The sequence below is a fragment of the Aotus nancymaae genome, unplaced genomic scaffold, assembly GCF_030222135.1.
Source record: "Aotus nancymaae isolate 86718 unplaced genomic scaffold, 86718_ANA_hifiasm-v0.15.2.pri h1tg000029l, whole genome shotgun sequence".
Lineage (NCBI taxonomy): Eukaryota > Metazoa > Chordata > Mammalia > Primates > Aotidae > Aotus > Aotus nancymaae.
The window spans coordinates 15050644-15070321 of NW_026988442.1; the positions used below are offsets into that span (position 1 = coordinate 15050644).

General features: G+C 54.1%; 3 protein-coding genes across 8 annotated transcripts in view; 1 reads left to right on the forward strand and 2 right to left on the reverse strand.

Annotated features, from left to right (window-relative positions):
• Positions 1 to 12212, forward strand: part of MMP24 (matrix metallopeptidase 24) — a 47695-nt gene extending 35483 nt beyond the window's left edge. For 3 of the 5 annotated variants that reach the window (XM_064382343.1, XM_064382344.1, XM_064382342.1), the window contains 4 exons: positions 2641 to 2855; positions 4907 to 5045; positions 6808 to 7074; positions 9474 to 12212. In XM_064382343.1, the coding sequence (XP_064238413.1) occupies positions 2641 to 2855; positions 4907 to 5045; positions 6808 to 7074; positions 9474 to 9811 (959 nt within the window). In that variant the 3' untranslated portion in view covers positions 9812 to 12212. Of the gene's footprint in view, positions 1 to 2640; positions 2856 to 4906; positions 5046 to 6807; positions 7075 to 7806; positions 8241 to 9473 lie in introns of those variants that run through there. The other 2 variants (XR_010344531.1, XM_064382345.1) reach the window with 2 other exon arrangements.
• On the reverse strand, positions 762 to 13181 carry MMP24OS (MMP24 opposite strand). The gene is made up of 4 exons (XM_064382346.1): positions 12594 to 13181; positions 7243 to 7381; positions 2710 to 3465; positions 762 to 1414 (listed from the first exon to the last, which is right to left on the reverse strand). The coding sequence occupies exon 1, from the start codon at positions 13103 to 13105 to the stop codon at positions 12896 to 12898; it is 210 nt and encodes a 69-aa protein (XP_064238416.1). The 5' UTR covers positions 13106 to 13181; the 3' UTR covers positions 762 to 1414; positions 2710 to 3465; positions 7243 to 7381; positions 12594 to 12895.
• Positions 13182 to 14062: 881 nt separating this feature from the next.
• EIF6 (eukaryotic translation initiation factor 6) lies at positions 14063 to 18402 on the reverse strand. Of its 2 annotated transcripts, none has more exons than XM_021665865.2 (7): positions 18296 to 18402; positions 17949 to 18060; positions 17744 to 17829; positions 15797 to 15972; positions 15113 to 15289; positions 14738 to 14919; positions 14063 to 14359 (listed from the first exon to the last, which is right to left on the reverse strand). In XM_021665865.2, exons 2-7 carry the CDS (start codon positions 18053 to 18055, stop codon positions 14350 to 14352), a joined length of 738 nt encoding a protein of 245 aa, XP_021521540.1. In that variant the 5' UTR covers positions 18056 to 18060; positions 18296 to 18402; the 3' UTR covers positions 14063 to 14349. The 2 variants fall into 2 exon arrangements, with proteins under 2 accessions (XP_021521540.1, XP_012310544.1); XM_012455121.2 differs by having other exon boundaries at positions 18264 to 18362.
• Between the last annotated feature and the right edge of the window lie 1276 nt (positions 18403 to 19678).

The following is a 19678-nucleotide window of genomic DNA, read 5'->3' on the forward strand; positions in this document are numbered from 1 at the left end:
GTGACTGAGCACTCCCATGGGGTCCACCTCTAGCCAGGCAGGTTCGCACATCTGCAGGAGTAACAGGGATACAGTGTGATGGGTACTATAACCAGAGCTTTGTTTTTCTTTTTTTTGAGACGGAGTTTTGCTCTTGTTACCCAGGCTGGAGTGCAATGGCACGATCTCGGCTCACCGCAACCTCCGCCTCCTGGGTTCAAGCAATTCTCCTGCCTTAGCCTCCTGAGTAGCTGGGACTACAGGCATGCACCACCATGCCCAGCTAATTTTTGTATTTTTAGTAGAGATGGGGTTTCACCATGTTGACCAGGATGGTCTCGATCTCTTGACCTCATGATCCACCCGCCTCGGCCTCCCAAAGTGTTGGGATTATAGGCTGAGCCACCGCGCCCGGCCCAGAGCTTTGTTCTTTAAAGTGAAAAGATGAGGGCCAGGTGTGGTGGCTCTCGCCTGAAATCCCAGCACTTTGGGAGGCCGAGGCGGGCAAATCACTTGAGGTCAGGAGTTCGAGACCAGACTGGCCAACGTGGTGAAACCCCATCTCTACCAAAAATTATAAAATTAAAAAAATTTTTTAAAAAGCCAGGCGTGGTGGCAGGTGCCTGTAATCCCAGCTACTTGGGAGGCTGAGGCAAGAGAATCACTTGAACCCAGGAGGCAGACATTGCAGTGAGCCGAGATCTCACCATTGCACTCCAGCCTGGGCAACGGAGTGAGATCCTATCTCAAAAAAAAAAAAAAAAGGAAAAAAAAGATGAAAGATTAGAAGCTGGCCTCTTACATGCCTCTCTCCCAGTTCTGTTCACACTGGTATATGAGGTTCTTGCTCTGGTCAAATCAGGTGAGATAGGGAGACCAGTTTACTTGAGCAAATGCTTGTCAAGACAGCACAGGCACCCATAGCCCCCAGGCTATGGGGCATAGGAGGAGGGCTCCCTATGGAGGAGATGACCCAGCCAAAGTCCTGGAGGATAGGCAGGACCTCCACAGGTAAAGCAGCCAAGACCAGGTGGAGGCTGAGGGTCCCAGAAGCTATTCCAAAGGTAGAACAACAGGTTCTGCTGACAGATCAGACGTGGGATGAGAGGAAGGAGAGAGGGTCAAGGATGACCCCAGGGTTTCCAGCTTTTGTAATTGTGTAGCAACAGGGTCCACCAGTCTTCAGGTCAAAAATCTAGGCTGGAGGTCAAGGCAGGTGGATCACCTGAGGTCAGGAGTTCAAGCCCAGCCTGGCCAACATAGCAAAACCCTGTCTCTACTAAAAATACAAAAATTAGCTAGGCATGGTGGTACGTACCTGTAATCCCAGCTACTCAGGAGGATGAGGCAGGAGAATTGCTTGAACCTGGAGGTGGAGGCTGCAGTGAGCTGAGATCACGCCATTGCACTCCAGCCTGGGTCAGAGAGTGAGACTCTGTCTCAAAAAAAAAAAAAAATCTAGGCTGGGATATTTATTTGGCATCTTTGGTGCCCAGTACAGTAACCACTAGTCATACACAGTAATGACATTTAAATTTAAATTAATTAGGCCAGGTATAGCGGCTTACACCTGTAATCCCAGCACTTTGGGAGGCCAAGGTGGGTGGATCACTTGAGGTTAGGAATTTGAGACCAGCCTGGTCAACATGGTGAAACCCCATCTCTACTAAAAAAACAAAAATTAGCCAGGTGGGGCAGCATGCACCTGTATTCGCAGCTACTCAGGAGGCTGAGGCAGGAGAATCGCTTGAATGTGGGAGGTGGAGGTTGCAGTGAGCCGAGATAGCGCCACTGCATTCAAGCCTGGGGGACAGAGTGAGACTCCTCCAAAAATATATATATATAGTTAGATAGTTGGACTGGAGCTTCTTGAACATCCAGAGTTTGAAAAGCTCCCCCAGCTGATCCTAATATGCAGCCCAAGTGGAGAAGCACTGACCTAAGGACAAAAATGTAGAGAGAAAAAAGAGGACTCGGGGCATGCCAGCCTTTAGAGTAGGGCAGATGAGACAGGCGGCCAGCAGAGGAGGCTGAGAAGGAACAGCCCATAAGGCAGGAGAACCACCAAGAGAGTGTTTCAGGAAAAGTGTTTCTATGAATCTTGCTGCTCAAAGTGTAGTCTTCAGACTAGCAATACCAGCATCACCTGAGAGCGTGAAGTGATACAGAATCTCAGGCCCCACCCCAGGCCCTCTGAGCCCTCATCTGATTTTAGCAACATCCCCAGATGATGCATGTGCTCATCAAAGTCTGAGTCAAGCCACCATTGGATGATCTTGGCAGAGTGGTTGGAGTGGGTGGTGGGTAGAAGCTGCACTAGAGTGGGTTAGAGAATCAGTGAAGGGGGTGAGAAGTGGGGCCAGTGTGTGTGAAGGGGGCAGAGAGGGCATGGGACGCTGACCCTAAGGAAGGACGTGATTGCTCTGTAACAGGAGAGAGAAAAGAGAAGATACCAGATTTGGGGGTGGGAAGATAAGAGTCACAATATAATGGCTATTTTCATCCATTTTCTCAAAGACTGGGGGAGTTAAACCAGGGAGAGGGGACAGGAGGCTGGACTGGGTCAGACTTGTCTCAGAGCTGCCTGGGTGAGGCTGAGACAATGGCAGTGGGAGGTAGGGAATGGCTGCCCCCCCTCTAAGATGCAGCCCCTCTCTCCAGGACCCCCAGCTGAGCCTCTGGAGCCCACAAGGCCACTCCCCACACTCCCCGTCCGCAGGATCCACTCACCATCGGAGAGGAAGCATGAGCGCCAGCCCAGGCCTCCTCGGCCACCCCTTGGGGACCGGCCATCCACACCAGGCACCAAACCCAACATCTGTGATGGCAACTTCAACACAGTGGCTCTCTTCCGCGGCGAGATGTTTGTGTTTAAGGTAGGGCCAATGGATTGGCGCCCCTCAGCTGGCCCCTGGCCTTTCCCCCTCTTCCCCGACAACATGGAGCTGGGGAAGGCTCCTGATTTGGGATTCAGTTACAGTGGGGCCTGGATGGGAGCTGGTCCAGTGGCCAGGGCATGGGGTCTCTTCCTGGTGCTGCTGGGTGAATCAACTTGTTTCCAGGAGGGAGAGGGAAAGATGGGTGATCACTCACCTCCCCAGGGGTTAATGCTGGGGGAAGTATGGATGCTGTCTTCTGGTCTGTGACCTTGACTGAGTGAGTCACCTCCCTTCTCTGGACCTCAATTTCTCTATCTGAAACCTGGGGGAGTCATTCCTTTAGCAAAGAGTGTGTGAAGATCCAGTGAACGCCTGGCTATGAAGTAGGGGCTAGGTCAATGGTGGCTGAATCTGACTCCAGATCCTGCCAAGGCTTGAGAGGCTGCTCCTGGCCAGGCTATACCTTGTCATCTGTCCTCCTTCAGCCATGGACTGACAGGGTGGCCGTCTGCTTGACGTGTTGTAGGTTGGGTTCTGAGGGGATCAAACTCTGAGGTGGGGTCTGGAATGCAGGATTTCGATTAGGGAGGACCCTCGGAATCGACATCTGTGGGAAGGGGGAGAAGGAATCAGGACAGGGAAGAGGGAGAGGTGGCAACATTGGTGGGCCCATGGCAGCCTCAGCCAACCCCGCAGGGAGCTCTGGAGCTACATTGGCCGCCAGTCATCCTACGCTGGGCCCAAAATATCTGGGATATTATAACCCCTCCCTCATTCAATCACGGGATGAGCAAGGGCATCCACTAATTGAGGGAGGCTCTCCAGAGCAGAGAACATCCCCAAAGGGGCTAACAGTTGAAAACTGCCTGCTGGTTACACTCCTAGCCACTACTGGGGCAAGAAGCCCTTCTCTGAAGGGGATCTGGGCATGGTGTCTCCATCACGCCGGCTGGTGGAGAAGGCTGCCTCACTCCCCTCATGGAGTTCTCCCAGCACACGCTGAGCTCCTCGCAGGAATCAGGCAACGTGGGTCAGCCCCAGTCTGGCTTCTCACTGAGTGGCTCTAGGCAAGTCTAGGCCTTTCTTAAGACTCCATATATCTCAGATCTACTTAACAGAGACATAAAAGTCAAAACAAGGTCACACACCTGAATGTGAAAGTACTTTGTCAAACACCTTTTAAAACTACTGGCTTTTGTACCATCTTTTACAAATCATGCTCCTTCTTCTGCACTCATTCTACTTTGATCCAACTGAACTGTTCATAGGCAGGTCTGGGTTTTATCATCCCCATTTACACATAAGAAAACAGAAGTCCTGGGAGGCTACAGGCCTTGCCTAGATTGCTTGCTTACCAGCCCGAGGCTGCAGTGGGGACAAGGCGCCAGTTAGAAGAGGTATTTTTACCAGACTCAGACTATTTAGCTGCCATTTACTCAACATGGACTGTGTGCCCCGTACTGTTCTGGGCCCTTTGCCTAGAATCTCTCATGATTCTCCATTATTACCTGCGCTTGCAGATGAGGCCCTAGGTCATGGAGCCACAAGTGGAGGAATATCAATTCACGCCCAGGTCTCGAGGGAATTCCCATGGCTTGGCTCCCATGATCCTTGCCCTGCTGGATGGAGCCAGCCCCATGAAGGGCACTGGGCCCAGCCTCAGTGACCACCCCAGCCTCCTGCTCTCCTGAGGACCTAATGTCAGCGACACTCCACTGCCCTCATGTGGCCACTCCAGGCCCCAACCTCATCCTTTCCAGCTCCCTCACACCTCCCCTCCACACCAGGCCTGTCTGCTGTCTGTCTCATGGTCCACCCACCACAACAGTCAGCAGGAGGCTGAAATGAAGAGAGTGACAGGGGCATCCCGTCTTCCTCCCAAGGCTTTAAAAGTCCGAAGCAGCTAATGGACAGGCTCTGTGGAGGGTTGCCAGGCTGGGCCCCAGGGAAGGTGTTGGGCTGCTGGGGCCTAAACCCCAGGGCTGAAATCCCTGGGTTCAGAGGCAGGGCCTGACACACCTTTCTCCCCTTCTCCCGCTTCCTCCCAGGATCGCTGGTTCTGGCGCCTGCGCAATAACCGAGTGCAGGAGGGCTACCCCATGCAGATTGAGCAGTTCTGGAAAGGCCTGCCTGCCCGCATTGACGCAGCCTACGAAAGGGCCGATGGGAGATTTGTCTTCTTCAAAGGTAATGTCGCCTGTGCTGCAGGACAGCTCCCTGCCCAAGGTCTTGGGACCTCCTTTTTCCCATCTAAACTGGAAGAGGCAGGGTGGGAGGCAGATGTCCTCAGAGGGCCCTTCTAGCAGTAACAGAGACACTGACCTCTGACAGATCAGGTCAGAAAGTGATGCCTGAAAATCTATATGTGCCAAGGTTGGTGGGGTGACCAGCTCCGCCCACATGAAGTAGAGCGTGGGACAAACAATTGAAGACCACCCACTACCCCATGGGAGGCCATCTGGTCAGTTCTGTAAGAACTCAGAGGGAGGAGGTCACTCAGGCTGGGGAGGTCAGGGGAGGGCGTGGGAGGGAGCTAAGGTGCCCACCCTGTGCCCAGCACTGTGCTAAGTTGTTTCATGACAATTATCTTTACTTGGGCCAGGCCTAAGATGGGTGAGCTACAGACAGTGAGAAGCAAGGAAAGCATTCCAGAGGGACGACAGCTGAATAAAGGAGTAGGGTTGGGATGTGTACGACGTTCACAGGGCTTAGAAAGTGAGAATCAAGAAAAGCATTCCAGAGGGACAACAGCTGAATAAAGCAGCAGGGTTGGGATGGGAACAGATATTCACAGGGATTAGAAGACCCACCTGATGGCCACAGAAGTCCCACTTTGGAGAGCTGTGAGAAATGGCCCAGGAAGGTCATTTGGGGGCAAATCCTGAAGAGCCCTCATTGCCAGGCCAGAATGTGGTCTTGATCCATTAGGCCAAGGCTGGAAATTCATGGAACGTTTCTGAGCAGCAGAGAGCCAGAAGGCAGGAAGTGACAGACATGGCAGGGGCAGGTTGGCCATTTCTGAGGCGGTTCTAGAGAGCGCCATTCATGAGGCCCAAACCAGGGAGGAGCCATGCAGCTGGAGAGCAGGGGACAGCTGCCAGGAGAGTCAGAGGGCCTCAGAAGTGGCTAAATACTCAGCTGAGTATGTTGGCTCATGCCTGTAATCCCAGCACTTTGGGAGGCCAAGGTGGGTGGATCACCTGAGGTCAGGAGTTCGAGACCAGCCTGACCAACATGGTAAAACCCCATCTCTACTAAAAATACAAAAATTAGTGGGGCATGATGGCACAGGCCTGTAATCCCAGCTACTCAGGAGGCTGAGGCAGGAGAATTGCTTGAACCTAGGAGGTAGAGGTTGCGGTGAGCTGAGATCACGCCATCGCACTCCAGCCTGGCAACAAGGGTAAAACTCATCTCAAAAATAAAAAAAAAAGTGGCTGAATACTGAGAGGAGAAAGAGAGGATCAACAGTGAGGCGAGGACTCCCTGTTGGGGACCTGGCAGGCAGAAGGTGATGAGGAGGGAGCCCTTCTTGGGGTGCAGATGAGGAACTCTGGGAAGCCCCAATGTGGAGCTGCCCACAGGCCAAGGGAGGTCAAGGATTCTGGGTCTGCTGCTCAGGTCCAGTGGGAAAGCCTCGGAGTCAGGGGTCACTGGTGGAGGTTTGAGGGGTGGTAGTGCATGTGAAGTCATGGGAGTGGCTGAGATCACCAGAGAGGAGAGAAGAGCAGGTCACATAAACAGAAGAGGGGGGACTTGGAGCCCAGGCAGCACAGGGAAGTAGTCCACGATCTGTGACTGGCCTCAGGCTTCTTGCCCTTCCAAACTCAAGGGCCAAGGGGCTGAGGGGATCAGGCAGGCCTAGGGCTGTTTTCACCTGACACCCTGAAGATGGGCAGGCGGCACTGAGTGACTGGAGAAGCTGATCCTGGGCTCCTCTTGGCCACAGGTGACAAGTATTGGGTGTTTAAGGAGGTGACAGTGGAGCCTGGGTACCCCCACAGCCTGGGGGAGCTGGGCAGCTGTCTGCCCCGTGAAGGTATCGACACAGCTCTGCGCTGGGAACCCGTGGGTAAGACCTACTTTTTCAAAGGCGAGCGGTACTGGCGCTACAGCGAGGAGCGGCGGGCCACGGATCCTGGCTACCCGAAGCCCATCACCGTGTGGAAGGGCATCCCACAGGCCCCCCAAGGGGCCTTCATCAGCAAGGAAGGATGTACGTAAAGGCCGGGCTGGGGTGGGAATGGGGAGCTGGTTTATGTGGTCTTCATCAGTGCTCTCGGGCATCCTCAGTACCCATGAGCCTCCAGGCTTGAGAAAACGCCTGGAGGGAGACAGTTGCCTCCTATCTCCCCACATTCACATGGTCCATTAATTCACTTACCAGCTGCCAAGTCACTCTTTTTCATCTGCAGGAATGATTCACAACAGAGAGACGTCATAGGCTGACCTGACTCCTTCAGACAGCGTCTCTCAAATAGTTATCCTCAGGTGTACTCCAGGGACTCCTTGAGTCACCAAATCTGAAAAGCAATGATGGGCATGCATGTTTCAAAGGCACCTTTTCACAGGCTTAAGGGCAAGAAGATGAAAAGAAACTCTCTTTAAAAAAAAATTTTTTTTTAATTCTAAGAGATAAGGTCTCACTGTGCCCAGGATGGAATGCAGTGGCATGATCACAGCTCACTGCAGCCTCAACCTCCTGGGCTCAAGTGATCCTCCTGCTTCAGCCTCCTGAGTAGTTGGAATTACAGCTACATGCCACTGTGCCTGGCTAATTTACAATTTTTGTAGAGACAGGGTTTCACTCTGTTGGCTAGGCTGGTCTTGAACTCCTGGCCTCAAGAAATCCTCCCACCTCGGCCTCCCAAAGCCCTGGAATTACAAGTGTGAGCCACTGCATCAAGAGAAAAACTTTTTAAATTTGTGTTTCCTGAACTCCTCCTAGAAGCCATGCTGGCCACCAGCCCCCACAACTGCCATCAGTCACTCACAGCCTGTCTCCCCACCAGCCTATGAGCTTCTCAGGAGGAGCAGCCAGCCTGGCCAGATGCAGAGTGAGTCTCCAGGACTGTACGTTAAGTAGATCTCCATTGATATGGTCAAAAGCACAGCCTCTAGAGCCGGAATGGCTGGGTTCACAACCGCTATAGTACCACTCACTATGAATCTGAGCAAATCTCTAATTTCTGTTTTCTAATTTATAAAATGGGGATAATCATGGGACCTACCTTTATATAATGGTTTTGTGAGGATTAAATAAGATAAATTATGTAGCATACTTAGAAATAATGCCTAGCACACAATCCATGCTATATGTTTTAGCTGCTATTGTAGTCATCATTATCATCATCATCTTGTGGGTTTTCGTTTATGTGGATTGACAAGATTTATTCATTTACTCCATAATAACAGACAGCTTGTGTGGTGGGAGCTGGGGTCGTGGCAATGAACAGGACCTGCATAGGTCAAGGGGCATAAGACTCCCAGCACTTTGAGAAGCCAGGGTGGGAGGATCACTTGAGGCCAGGAGTTCGAGACCAGCCTGGGTAACACAGTGAGACTCCATCTCTACAAAAAAAAATACAAAAATGAGCTGGGTGTGATGACATGTGCCTGTAGTCCCAGCTACTTGGGAGGCTGAGGCCAGAGGATTGCTTAAGACCAGGAGTTTGAGGCTGCAGCGAGTTTTGACTGCACCACTGTATTCCAGCCTAGGTGATGGAATGAGACCTTGTCTTTAAAAAAAAAAAAAGGAAATAAATAAATGCTGGGAGAGAGCAGCGAGCTAGAGGGGGCCATGTTAGAGACTAGAGACAGCTGCGAAGAGCTCTCCGAGGAGGCATCACTCATAAGAAAGCCAATGGCCACAGCCTCTATTTGTTGGCTATTTTGTACACCTGATGCTTTACACACAAGATCTCCCTTTTTGGGAAGCCTCAGAGACAGGTGACATCAAGGACCTAGACCGATGAAAGTCCTAGCCAGGGTGGGGACCCAGCCAATAAGGACAGCCTGAGCAAGCCGCTTTGCCCACTGGCTGGGCTGCTCAGGCTGTTGCTGGAGCCATGGGGTGGCTGCCCAGGGAGTGATTGGCAGGGCTGCCCACCCCTCCCCCATAAGACTCACAAAGACTCGCGTTGTGAAGTGACATGTGCCAAGCCAAAAAAAATCCATAATTGCAGAGAGGTAGTGTCTTGCGGTCAACAGAAGGAGAAATCTTGCTCCCTGCCTCTCTTGGCACAAGCAGGAGCCAGGCTGAGCCTTAATGGGACCCACATGGGCAGGGTGGGGGGGCCTGTGGGCACAGAGTAACAGAGCTGTGACCCAGGCTGCATGCAAAGGGTCCTGTCTGGGTGGCACAAAGTGAACCATGTCCCAGTTCTCCCTCTGGTTTCCCAGCACCTGTGAGATGACAGGCAAGCCACTCCAGGTCCCTGGCACCCCCCGCTCTGCAGCTTCACACTCCATGACTCAGTCAAGCACTGCACCCAAACCTCCAGGTGTGCCCACCTTGCCTCCCCTGCCACAGCGCCTGATGCCCTCCCTCTCATGCTGCCCCAGAGCAGGTACGGAAGTGTCTGGGAGCAGTGACGCTGGGCTGTATTTCTGCAGATTACACCTACTTCTACAAGGGCAGGGACTACTGGAAGTTTGACAACCAGAAACTGAGCGTGGAGCCAGGCTACCCACGGAACATCCTGCGTGACTGGATGGGCTGCAACCAGAAGGAGGTGGAGCGGCGGAAGGAGCGGCGGCTGCCCCAGGATGACGTGGACATCATGGTGACCATCAATGATGTGCCAGGCTCCGTGAATGCCGTGGCCGTGGTCATCCCCTGCATCCTGTCCCTCTGCATCCTGGTGCTGGTCTACACCATCTTCCAGTTCAAGAACAAGACAGGCCCTCAGCCTGTCACCTACTATAAGCGGCCAGTCCAGGAGTGGGTATGAGCAGCCCAAAGCCCTCTCTGTACACTCGGTCTAGCCAGCCAGGCCCTTCCTCACCAGGGTCTGAGGGGCAGCTCTGGCTACTGCTCACCAGGGCCAGCAGGGCCCTAGGCTGGGGTCGTACAGCTGAAGTGGTGGGTGCATTGGCCTAGGCTGAGTGTGGGACAGGGAATTATGGGCGCTGTGCCCCAGGGTGGGTGTCTGGCACCCAGCTGCCAGCCTTCTGTCCTGGGTAAACTACTCCCTATTTAAGGGAATAGGCCAGGCTCCATCTGGAGACAGGGACCATGCCAGGAGGAGCCCCCGTGGTCACGGCATCCCTTGGTGTCCATGAGGCACCACAGCTCCATTCCTGGCTGGGACCCAGCACCCTCTGTGGGAAGCCAGCACTAGCTCTCGGCCCCCATCTGGGAGATGCCACCAGTCCTGGTCCCCTTTTGCCAACACCTGCTGGTCAGATGTCCCCCCACCCCCACCCCACTGTCCTCCAAGGCTACAGGACCCCTGCTTCTGACACAGTGGGCAACAAGCCTGGGTTTCCCTGCTGGCAGACAGCAGATCCCTCAGGAAACCTGCTCCACTTGCCAGAGTCTCTTCTGGGACCCAGGATTTAGGGTCACATGCTGCAGGCAGGGCTGTGGCCCAGCTGGGTCTGACAAGGACCCAGCTGTCACATCGTGAATATTTAAATGTCCTGTCACTACTGTTTAAAGTCCCATTTTGCAAAGGCTGCTTGAGGCTTTAGGTGAACTAGAGGTGACTGTCTTGGTGATGAGGCCAGCATAGCGGCCCTCCCCCAGGCGACAAGGACCAAGGTGCTGCTAAGGCCACTCTAGCACCCATACAACCCAGTAGCTGAGCCCTGCTCCTGAGGCTACAGAGCTGGGGCAGAAGCTGACCCCATCTCTGAAGGCAGATCTGAGTTTGTGACCGTCCTCCACTCCCCTCTGTTGTCCCTGTCCCCAGCTTTGCTCCAGCCTGTCACTTGCAGCCTGGGGCTCAGCCTGACTAGTTAGGTGAGGTGGAGACGGTGGCAGGGCCAACAGTGGCAGAGCCTGGGAGTCCTTTGGAAGGGGCCCAGGGCATTCTTCTGAAATGCTCAGTGCCCCTACTCCCAACTACCCCGAGGCCGATTCAATGTCTTGTCAGAAGCAGTGTTTTCCCAGAGCTGGCCCTTGCTGACCGTGCTCACTGGGCCCATCTTCCCACACTGCTCTTAGGAGAAGGGCACCCCTACTGGTAGCGGCCCCAACCTGAGGGGCCTCCCTTTTTGACCTTCACTGGCTCACCCTTCACAGTCTCTGGCAGGAGTTCCTAGGGCTCGGCTTGCCTGGCTCCAGTGCAGCGGAGGCAGCCCTGCTTGTCACTGAGGAGCCCTAGGCAAGACCAGTGGGTTCAGTGATGCCCACTGGCTCTCTGCCAAAGCCAAAAAGAGGTGTCAGGCAGTCTCCAGCGTGCTGGCCAGGTATTGGATGCCACCCCTACTCGCTGAGCCTGCATGAGCCTTGCTCCCAACCCTGTGGTCTCTGGGATTGGGGTAGGCTTACCCTGTAGCACAGACAGGGACTCCTGCTTCCCTGGGAGCTGTCTCAAGCAAAATCTCTTGTCCCAGAGGTGCCCATGTGGGTCCGCTGTGTCCCCTGTCATCATCCTTGTTTTTTCTCATTTTGGCCAAGGGCAGGCTCCCTGGGACAGGCAGGGAACAACTGCAGAGATATTAGTGATTCATAGGTTTGTACAGTGTTTTATACTTTGCAAAGCACTTTATTAGCTCACATCTGTCCACTCACATGAAACTCGTGTAGGCCCTGGGAGGCCGACGGTAACTCTCACCGTGCCCTCAGATGAAGCACAGAGAGGTTGTTACTGGTCCGGGCCATCCAGTGGGTGGCTGGGCCTTGTGTCCCCATCTGTGGACCCCTCTAGGGTCTGAGATGAGAAGTGTCTCCTGTATCCACCTCTTCCTGGCCTCCCTTCCCCCACTTCCTGGTCCCTGTCCACTCCTCAGGTTGGTGCTCTCACTTCTTGAAAGCTCTAGGCACCCCCGCCTCCCGCCAGGCTCCCCGTTGGCTCCTGGTAGGCCAGCTGAGAATGAGCAGGAGATGGAGGCAGGCAGCCCAGGCTGCAGAAGTGAGGGATGTGGGGCCAGGCCCAGAGGGCTCAGCCTAGAGGCTTCTAATCTCAGATTCTCCTGCCTGTGGTCATCTGTTTGTCCATCACCCCAGGACAGGGTGGAAAGAGGGGCAAAGAACTGGGGGCCCCAGAGCCTCACTTCCCCTCAGCCTGGAGGACATCACAGCATTTCAGTGTCAGTCACATTTTAAACTGATCAGCCTTTGTATAATGTTTTTTAAACCATTTCTAAATAAAACAGAAATACAGAGTGTGTCATTTCCCTGGGATGAGGAAACAAAGATCAAGTTCCAAGAGTGACCTTAAGAAGCTTCTGGGAGGAGAGCCGGGCGGTTTGGGGTATCTGGGAGCTGCCCCATGCATTTCATCAGCCAGACCGGCAGTCAGATATCCTCCCTCTACAAAAGGCTGGCCCTAGAGGCCCAGGGTTATTGGGGTTCCGGGGATACAGCCTCATGATGCCTCCTTAGGATCCAGGATGGGGAGCGGCGCCCCTCAAGAGTATGGGGAGGGTCGTTGTGGCACGGGTTTCTCAGAAGTCAAGGCCCCTGGTGCCATGACCTGGGACACATAGTCAAGAGTACGGTTCTCAGCAATAAATATATTAATGAAAGCAGGCAAGGTCAGGAGGTCAGCAGCTTTGCAGGCTTACCAGGAGGCCTGCCCTGCCTCTGGAGGCCAGTGACAGAGAGGGCTGCCCCGGACCCAGCCAGCCGGAGAAGGGATGGGTGGGCACGAAGGGATGAGCTGGGTTTGGCTGCAGGCTGGGAAGCAGGTTGGGGTCGAGGCTCCGAAGGCGGCCCTGCCGGGACTTCATTCCAGTCCCCGGCAACCTCTTCGAATTCTCTGCTATCTCTGGGGAGCAGCGCGAGGGAGTATAAGAGACAGAGACGTGGCAGACAAGAACCACAGGGAACGGCGGGCGGACGGGCGGCATCCTCTAGGAGGGCGCCGTCAGTACCAGGAAGTGCAGGCGATGAGGAAGCGCACATCATCCAGCGGCCCCCACGGGCCGGGTTCGGGCTGGGGCTGGGGCTGAGGCGGAGGCGGAGGCTGAGGCCGAGGCCGCTCCGCGTCCTCTGGCGCCGCGGGCTGGGGCTGGGGCTGGGGCTGGGGCTGCGCAGGGTCCGGGGCGCCGCGGCCGCCGCTCAGCTGAGCCCCCATGGTCTGCAAGAAGAGAAACCCTTTAGGTCTGAGTCGCCGGTAATCCCCGCTAGGGCCCCGCCCCGGCCCTCCCCTCACCTCGTACGGCCACACCCGCTGGTTTCCCGGAGTCCACCTCGGCGACGGGAGGAGCTGGCGTCGTGACGTCACCGCGCACCGACCTCGCCCTCCGCGCGTTGGAGCGAAAAGAAAGGACTAGATCCCGGGCTCCGGGACGGGGCTCCACGAACGCACCCGGCCAATCCCGCCCCAGCACTTCGAGGCCCCGCCCCGCCAAAGGGACGGACTGCGCCTCCTCTGCCTCTAAGGCGCCCGGCCCCGGAGGGCCCTCGGAAGCCGCTGCCCCGCCCCACGCCCACCCAGGCAAGGACCTGCAACCTCCATCCTCCACAGTCAGAATGCCCAGAAGCTGGATGCCCCAGAGCTCTCACGGGGGCCTCACCTCGCTCCGAGTAAAGTCGGAACAGACTCTCAGCCTTTCAAGGACAAAGAAGACTGGAGCAGAAGTCGGGGGCCGTGGCTCATGCCTGAAATACCAGCACTTTGGGAGGCTGAGGCGGTGGGTAGGTCACTAGAGCTCAGGAGTATCAGACCAGCCTGGGCAACATAGTGAGACCTTGCTTCTACTAAATAAATAAATAATTAATAGATAGATAGATAGAGAATCGCTTGAGCCGAGGAGGTCAAGGCTGCAGTGAGCCATCATTGTGTCACCACACTCCTACCTGGGTGACAAGAGCGAGACCGTGCCTCAAAAAGAAAATAAAAACGTGAGAACTGTAGTGGAGAGTGTTTCTTGCTCCGGGATGAGGCCTCCCATCCTGATGATGGTGAAGGGAATGGCGTGTGTGGAGGTGGGGAACTGGGTATGTATTCTGGCCATCCCACCCTATCTTCCCAGAATGCTGGAACAACTGGAGAGTGTGGGGATTGTACACGGGCTGAGGGCCCCAAACATCACATTCAGAATGGCCAGAGGGAGCTGCACTTTAATGGGGTGGCACAGGACAGCAGAACCCTCAGCCAGCAGCCACAGGGCTTGCCAGCCAGCACAACAGAGCAGGTTTTTGCACGATGATAGATCCAGGCGATGAGCACACGTGGAAAAGGGTTGGGTGCCCAGCCACTCAGTCCCAGTGAGCTCTCTGCCACCTCCCTGCCAGCATCCAGTACAGATTGGGCGGAGCATGGAGAAGGTGCCAAAGTCTAGAGCCAAGAGCCCATGGAACAACTTGGAAGGTGACTCAGGTGAGGCTGAAGAGAAAGGAAAGTGCACAGTCAGTAGCTGTTTCACAGAGCCCGCCTCACCCTCGAGGTGCCTGCCTCAGCCCTCACCCCAAGATCAGCTCTGAAAAGCTGCTCAAGCAGCTACTGCTCTAATATCCTAGCCCTGAACAAAGCCACAAAGATGAGGATTAGCAGATGCTCAATAAATTTTTTAATATCATGGTGAACTGAAAAAAAAAAATGTTCTGGCTCTATCCGCTCAGCAGTATGCAGATATGCTGTCACACTCGAGAAGCTACCAGAACAAACTGGTAGGCTCCCATTCTAGATGACATTTTTCCCCATACTCGCAAAAGGCAAGTTAACCCCCAGCCCTGGGCAGAAGAAAGGGGAGACCCCAGGTACCTGTCAATGAGGGAATCCCGCATGCTGGTAGCAATGGTGCTAGGCTGGGCTTCATTCAGCTTGAAGACACTCTCCACCACTGACAGCTCTGTGCTCGTTGTGTCCAGGCCACAGAAGGCACACCAGTCGTTCACCACCATCCCAGCAGCAATCACCTCACTGCCTCGGTTCACAGTGCCTGCCTGCCAAGGAAAGGGCTCAGTGTGAGTCACGGCACCAGTCTCTCCCTCCTCAGTGAGGACTCCCCAAACCCTGCTCCTCCCTGATCTGCAGCTCCAGTCCCAAACTGCAGCAGGTAATGACCCAGACTCCCGAACACAGGGCAAAATGATCTGCCTCAGCAGGAGATGGGGTTCAGAGAACAGGAAGGCTTACCACAAGGGGGACCTGAAGAAGAGAGGACAACTCATCCTGGTCTTCAACTGAAGTCTTGGGATGCACCAGCCCTCCCTGATTGCTGAAGACACAATAGCTTCCTACTAGCACCTGGTCGGCCACTGTCTGTCTGAAGACTTCCACCTTGAGCACATCTGCCAGAATTTCTTCTGTCTCCTATCAGTTAAAGGTATTGTGTTCAGGGTCCAGAACTTACAGCCCCAGAACCAGGGCTCTCCATGCCCAGAAGCACCCAGGCCTTGGCTCCCTGTGCCCCTCATTTCTCCTATGTATCTCATATGAAAGCCTCACGCAGAGAAAGGAGGAAGTACAGCTTAGAGCAGAGTCAGGGCCAGCTGTGAAGCCCCTAATACTCATGCATGGAGGCTGGTCTCCATGTCACTTTTTTCCCTCTCACCCACAGTCAAAAGTTCAACAGTCAATCACCACAGGACTGGATGGTTCAATCTCCCCAATCCTGAAGGATTCATACCCTCCCCAGCTTCTTTCTGACACTCATAAGGCCTCTGTTATCATTATTCTAATGAGTACCTGAAATTCAAGGACCCATATATAAAAATAAACCACAGAAGAGACCCCTGATTCCTGCCCGTTAGAAAGAACAGTGACAGACCAATGACTAGGATGGCCCTGTGACGCTTGGGTCAGGTTGGGCTGCCTCACCCTGTCCAAGTCTGGATGGACCAAGGCCACGTAGTCATTGCAGGTGGTGACATTGCCCAAGGCTGAGAGCCGCTCCTCCACCCGCCGAATTTGCACTGAGTCTGGGAGGCTATTGCGAATGTGTTGCAGCTCCTGGTCAGTGGTATTGTTGGGCACCAGGAGACCGTGCCTGTTCCCTAGAGAAAACCAAATTAGAGCAGGAGGCAAAGGTGAACCATGAATACACAAGATGCCTGCTGAGCCCTAGGGGCTGAGGATACAACCCAACAGCCCAGCCCAATCAGCTTTCCCAGGAAAGCTTTAGGCCCATAGCCCAGCCCTCCAACCCACTGATTTTTACAACACCCAGGGCAGGCCAGAGACTAGCCAGGAGGCCCAACAAACACTGCCTATTTCACCATCATCAACGGGGGCGGGGGGGAACTAACAGGAAGAGCTCTTGGCATTAGTTGTGTATTTTGCTACTTAAAAACTGAGATAACACTACACACACAGCAGAATGGATACTTTTTTTTTTTTTCTGGATGAATATACTTACACAAAACACACCATACAGCAACAAGAATGAACAAACTACAAATACACACCTCTCAATTTTGAAATTCCAGGTCATGCCCATCATCAAATACACCAAGGACCAAGCTACAATCTCCCTTGTCAGAACTTGCTCAAGTCCTAAGGGCATAGCTAGAGATCAGAGTGTTTTTTGGTTTTTTTTGTGTGTGTGACGGAGTTTTGCTCGTTACCCAGTGGAGTTTTGCTCTTGTTGCTGGAATGCAATGGCACGATCTGGGCTCACTGCAACCTCTGCCTCCTGGATTCAAGCAATTCTTCTGCCTCCGCCTCCCAAGTAGCTGGGATTACAGGCATGCACCACCACACCCGCCTAATTTTTGTATTTTTATAGTACAGATGGGGTTTCTCCATATTGGTCAGGCTGGTCTCAAACTCCTGACCTCAGGTGATCCACTCACCTCGGCCTCCCAAACAGGCTTAAGATTTTTTAAAATTAAAATAAAAGTAAAAAAATAAAGAAACAGACTTTTAAAAGTGACCTCAATGAGCAAAACTAAGAAACAACAGGCAGTAGTAATGGGAGACAGATGCAGCTTAAAGAAGGGACCACGGACCATGAAGAACAGTGCGACAGGTAGGAAGGTAGGTAGAGATGTGCTGAAGGGAATTTAAGATTTCAATATAACTGACTGCAAATCTTGGCTAATCTTTAGAGAGACAGAAATGGATGCTCAGAAAGAGAAAACAACTTGCCCACGGTGGCAGAGAGAGATGAGACACAAATCCTCGGCTGGGTACAGTGGCTCTCGCTTGTAATCCCAACACTTTAAGGGACTAAGGCAGGAAAATCACTTTAGCCCAGGAGGTCAAGGCCAGGGAGCCCACGTGTCTACGGTCAGGGCCCTTGTATTTAAGTATCAGCCAGGTGTGATGGCACCAGCCTGTGGTCCTAGCTACTTGGTACGCTGAGGTGGGAGGATTGAGTCTAAGAGGTTGACGATGCAGAGAGCTATGATCTTGCCACTGCACTCCAGCCTGGTCGAAAGAGCAAAAATCTTGTCTAAAAAAAAAAAGAGATAAAAATCCTCCTCCATATTAGGAACTAGGCATGGAACTTAGTGAGTCAATGAGGCTAAGTCTCAGCTTCCTTATAGTCAAGTTAGGCCAGTAATTCCTACCTTTCAGTGTCTTTGTAAAGAAGGAATGAGAACAAGTGAAAGCACTTTACATTATTTGATATTACTATTATCCAGTAGCCTTTGCTAGAGGGTTGCCCCCGACCTCCTGTCGCTTGGCCTGAGAGATTCTAAAGTGCCCAGAGATAATATATGATATCCTGGGAATCCCTAGGACACTCCGGGTTCCCTCCGGGGGTGTGATTAATGGTGCTTGGAGACCACTCCCTCCCTCGGCGTCCTCCACCTGCCTTACCCACACACATGCGCCCGATAATGCGGCAGCCGGCGATAGACGCGTGCACCACGGGGATGGTATCGGAGAGCTCGCCCTCGAACACACTGTAGGGACATGGACTCGGTAGTCGCAGGGCGGAAGGGCTGGCACCCACACCCCGCCGGAGCTCTTGACTCCCAGGTACCCTTCCCCGCCACCGCGAGCCCCGGGGCTCCCGCCGCACCTGTAGAAGTTCTCTGAGCCTCCGATGGCCACCAGGCAGTAGGTGTTGGTGAGCTTGGCAAAGCAGCCGATCTCACAGTTGTTCTCGAACGACGCTCGGACCGCCATGAGGCCTGGGGGCGACGGAGCAGGGAGTTCAAGGCCTGCGGATCCTTTCCTAAGTAGGCCGGCCTCCGCCTCTCAGGCCCCGCCGCGACCCCGCCCTTGTCGGCCTCCGGGCCCCTCCGCCCTCGAGTCCTGCCCACTGGGCCCCGCCAGCCCCTCCGGCCCTGAATCTTCAGGCCCCCACCCCTCCCGACCCAGGACGGGAGCTGACCCTTCTTCCAGGCTTCCCTCACACCAGCTCACCAAATAACCGCAAGCCCCACACGCGACGACTGTATCTCAGACTCCCTAAAGAGGTTTCCGTTTCCACTTCCGCCCAGGGAGACTTCCGGGAGAGCTCGGCGCGCCCCGCCACGCATGCGGCCCTCCTATCTCCGGTCTCCGGTGGACTCAAGTTCTCCAGCGCTGTGGGCGGTGACCCCGCCTGGCCCCACCCCCAGCCTGCTCGCGTTCTCTTATTCATTATTCATTCAGGAGCGTTTTAGGACCTGTCATCGACCTAGACCTCTGGCTACTCAGAGGTGAGGCATGAGGGAGAGGAGGGGCCAGGGATGTCTCGCAGAAGAAGGGTTGATGATGGAGGTATTGATCGAAATGAAGCTGGAGGAAGGGCAGGTTTGGGGAAAGTGATGAGTCCAGCTGTGCCTTGCGTGACAGAAGTCTGGGTCTGGAGCCCAGCGTGGAAGTGGAGAGCTTAGGAATGAGATGAGGGGCTGAAGACTGGGATGGACTAGAAGAGGCTACCCATAGAGAGAGTTCCAGGAGGGAGAAGGAGGCGCAGCGAGAGAGGGAAAGGCAGCCAGGCTGCAGGTGCTGGAGAGAGGGGAGGACAGATCAAGCAGGGGCTCAGGGAGAGGGTGGAAAGGGGTCCAGAGTGGGCAAAGATGTGGGTGCTGGTTGGCTTCCACGATGTGCCTTTCGCACGGGCTCTATCACTCACTCAGCAGCCAACTTTTGTCCCGGGATAGTGATGAGGACCAAGGGCCCTGCTGCACGCTTGGACAGGATGAACTTGCCCCACATTTTGTAGAATCTGCAAAAGTCCCAGGTTCTCTCAAAATGTCACAGTGGTAGCCTGGAGACCGTGGACTCCCCCAGTTCCTCCTTCAGCATTCACCCTCCTCCAGGGGGCTCCCCATTATTGGCCTAAAGGGTGCCCTTCCCGTAACTCCGCAAAGTTAAGGATACACCAGGCACTGTGAGTCACAGTAAAATCTGCCTTTATTGATGTACATCATGTTTACTGTCCTGGACAGGTGGTAAGTTCAGGAAAATGGCCCATGACCTGTCAAAACCTGTACTTCAAGAGACACTCAGCAAGATGATGATGGCGATGATGCGTGTGTGTGTGTGTGTGTGTTTGGGTATCCACATATGCTGCTCCTCCTCCCTCGCTCACCTCAGACCCACTCACTCAGTCCTCTCTTGGGCATCTCTTCCCCTGATTCCCTCCACCAAAAATTTCTCTAACTCTCTTCTCCCTCTGTCCAAAACCTCCCCATCTCTCAAGGCCTGGCTCAAAGGCCACCTCCATCTCCTCTAAGAAACTTTGCTGACTACTCCACCTTCTCCATGAGTCTCTGCCCTTTGTTTTCTAACACCCTCTGTCACTGGTTAACTTGTTCT

Coding starts and splice junctions, on each gene's coding strand:
- MMP24OS (XM_064382346.1), bottom strand. CDS start 13,105: ATGGGGGCTCAGCTGAGCGGCGGCCGCGGCGCCCCGGACCCTGCGCAG.
- EIF6 (XM_021665865.2), bottom strand. CDS start 18,055: ATGGCGGTCCGAGCGTCGTTCGAGAACAACTGTGAGATCGGCTGCTTT. Junction 15,290..15,796: donor TCCATCCAGACTTGGACAGG/GTGAGGCAGCCC, acceptor TTTAACTGATAG/GAGACAGAAGAAATTCTGGC. Junction 14,920..15,112: donor TTCTTCAGGTCCCCCTTGTG/GTAAGCCTTCCT, acceptor TTTCCTTGGCAG/GCAGGCACTGTGAACCGAGG.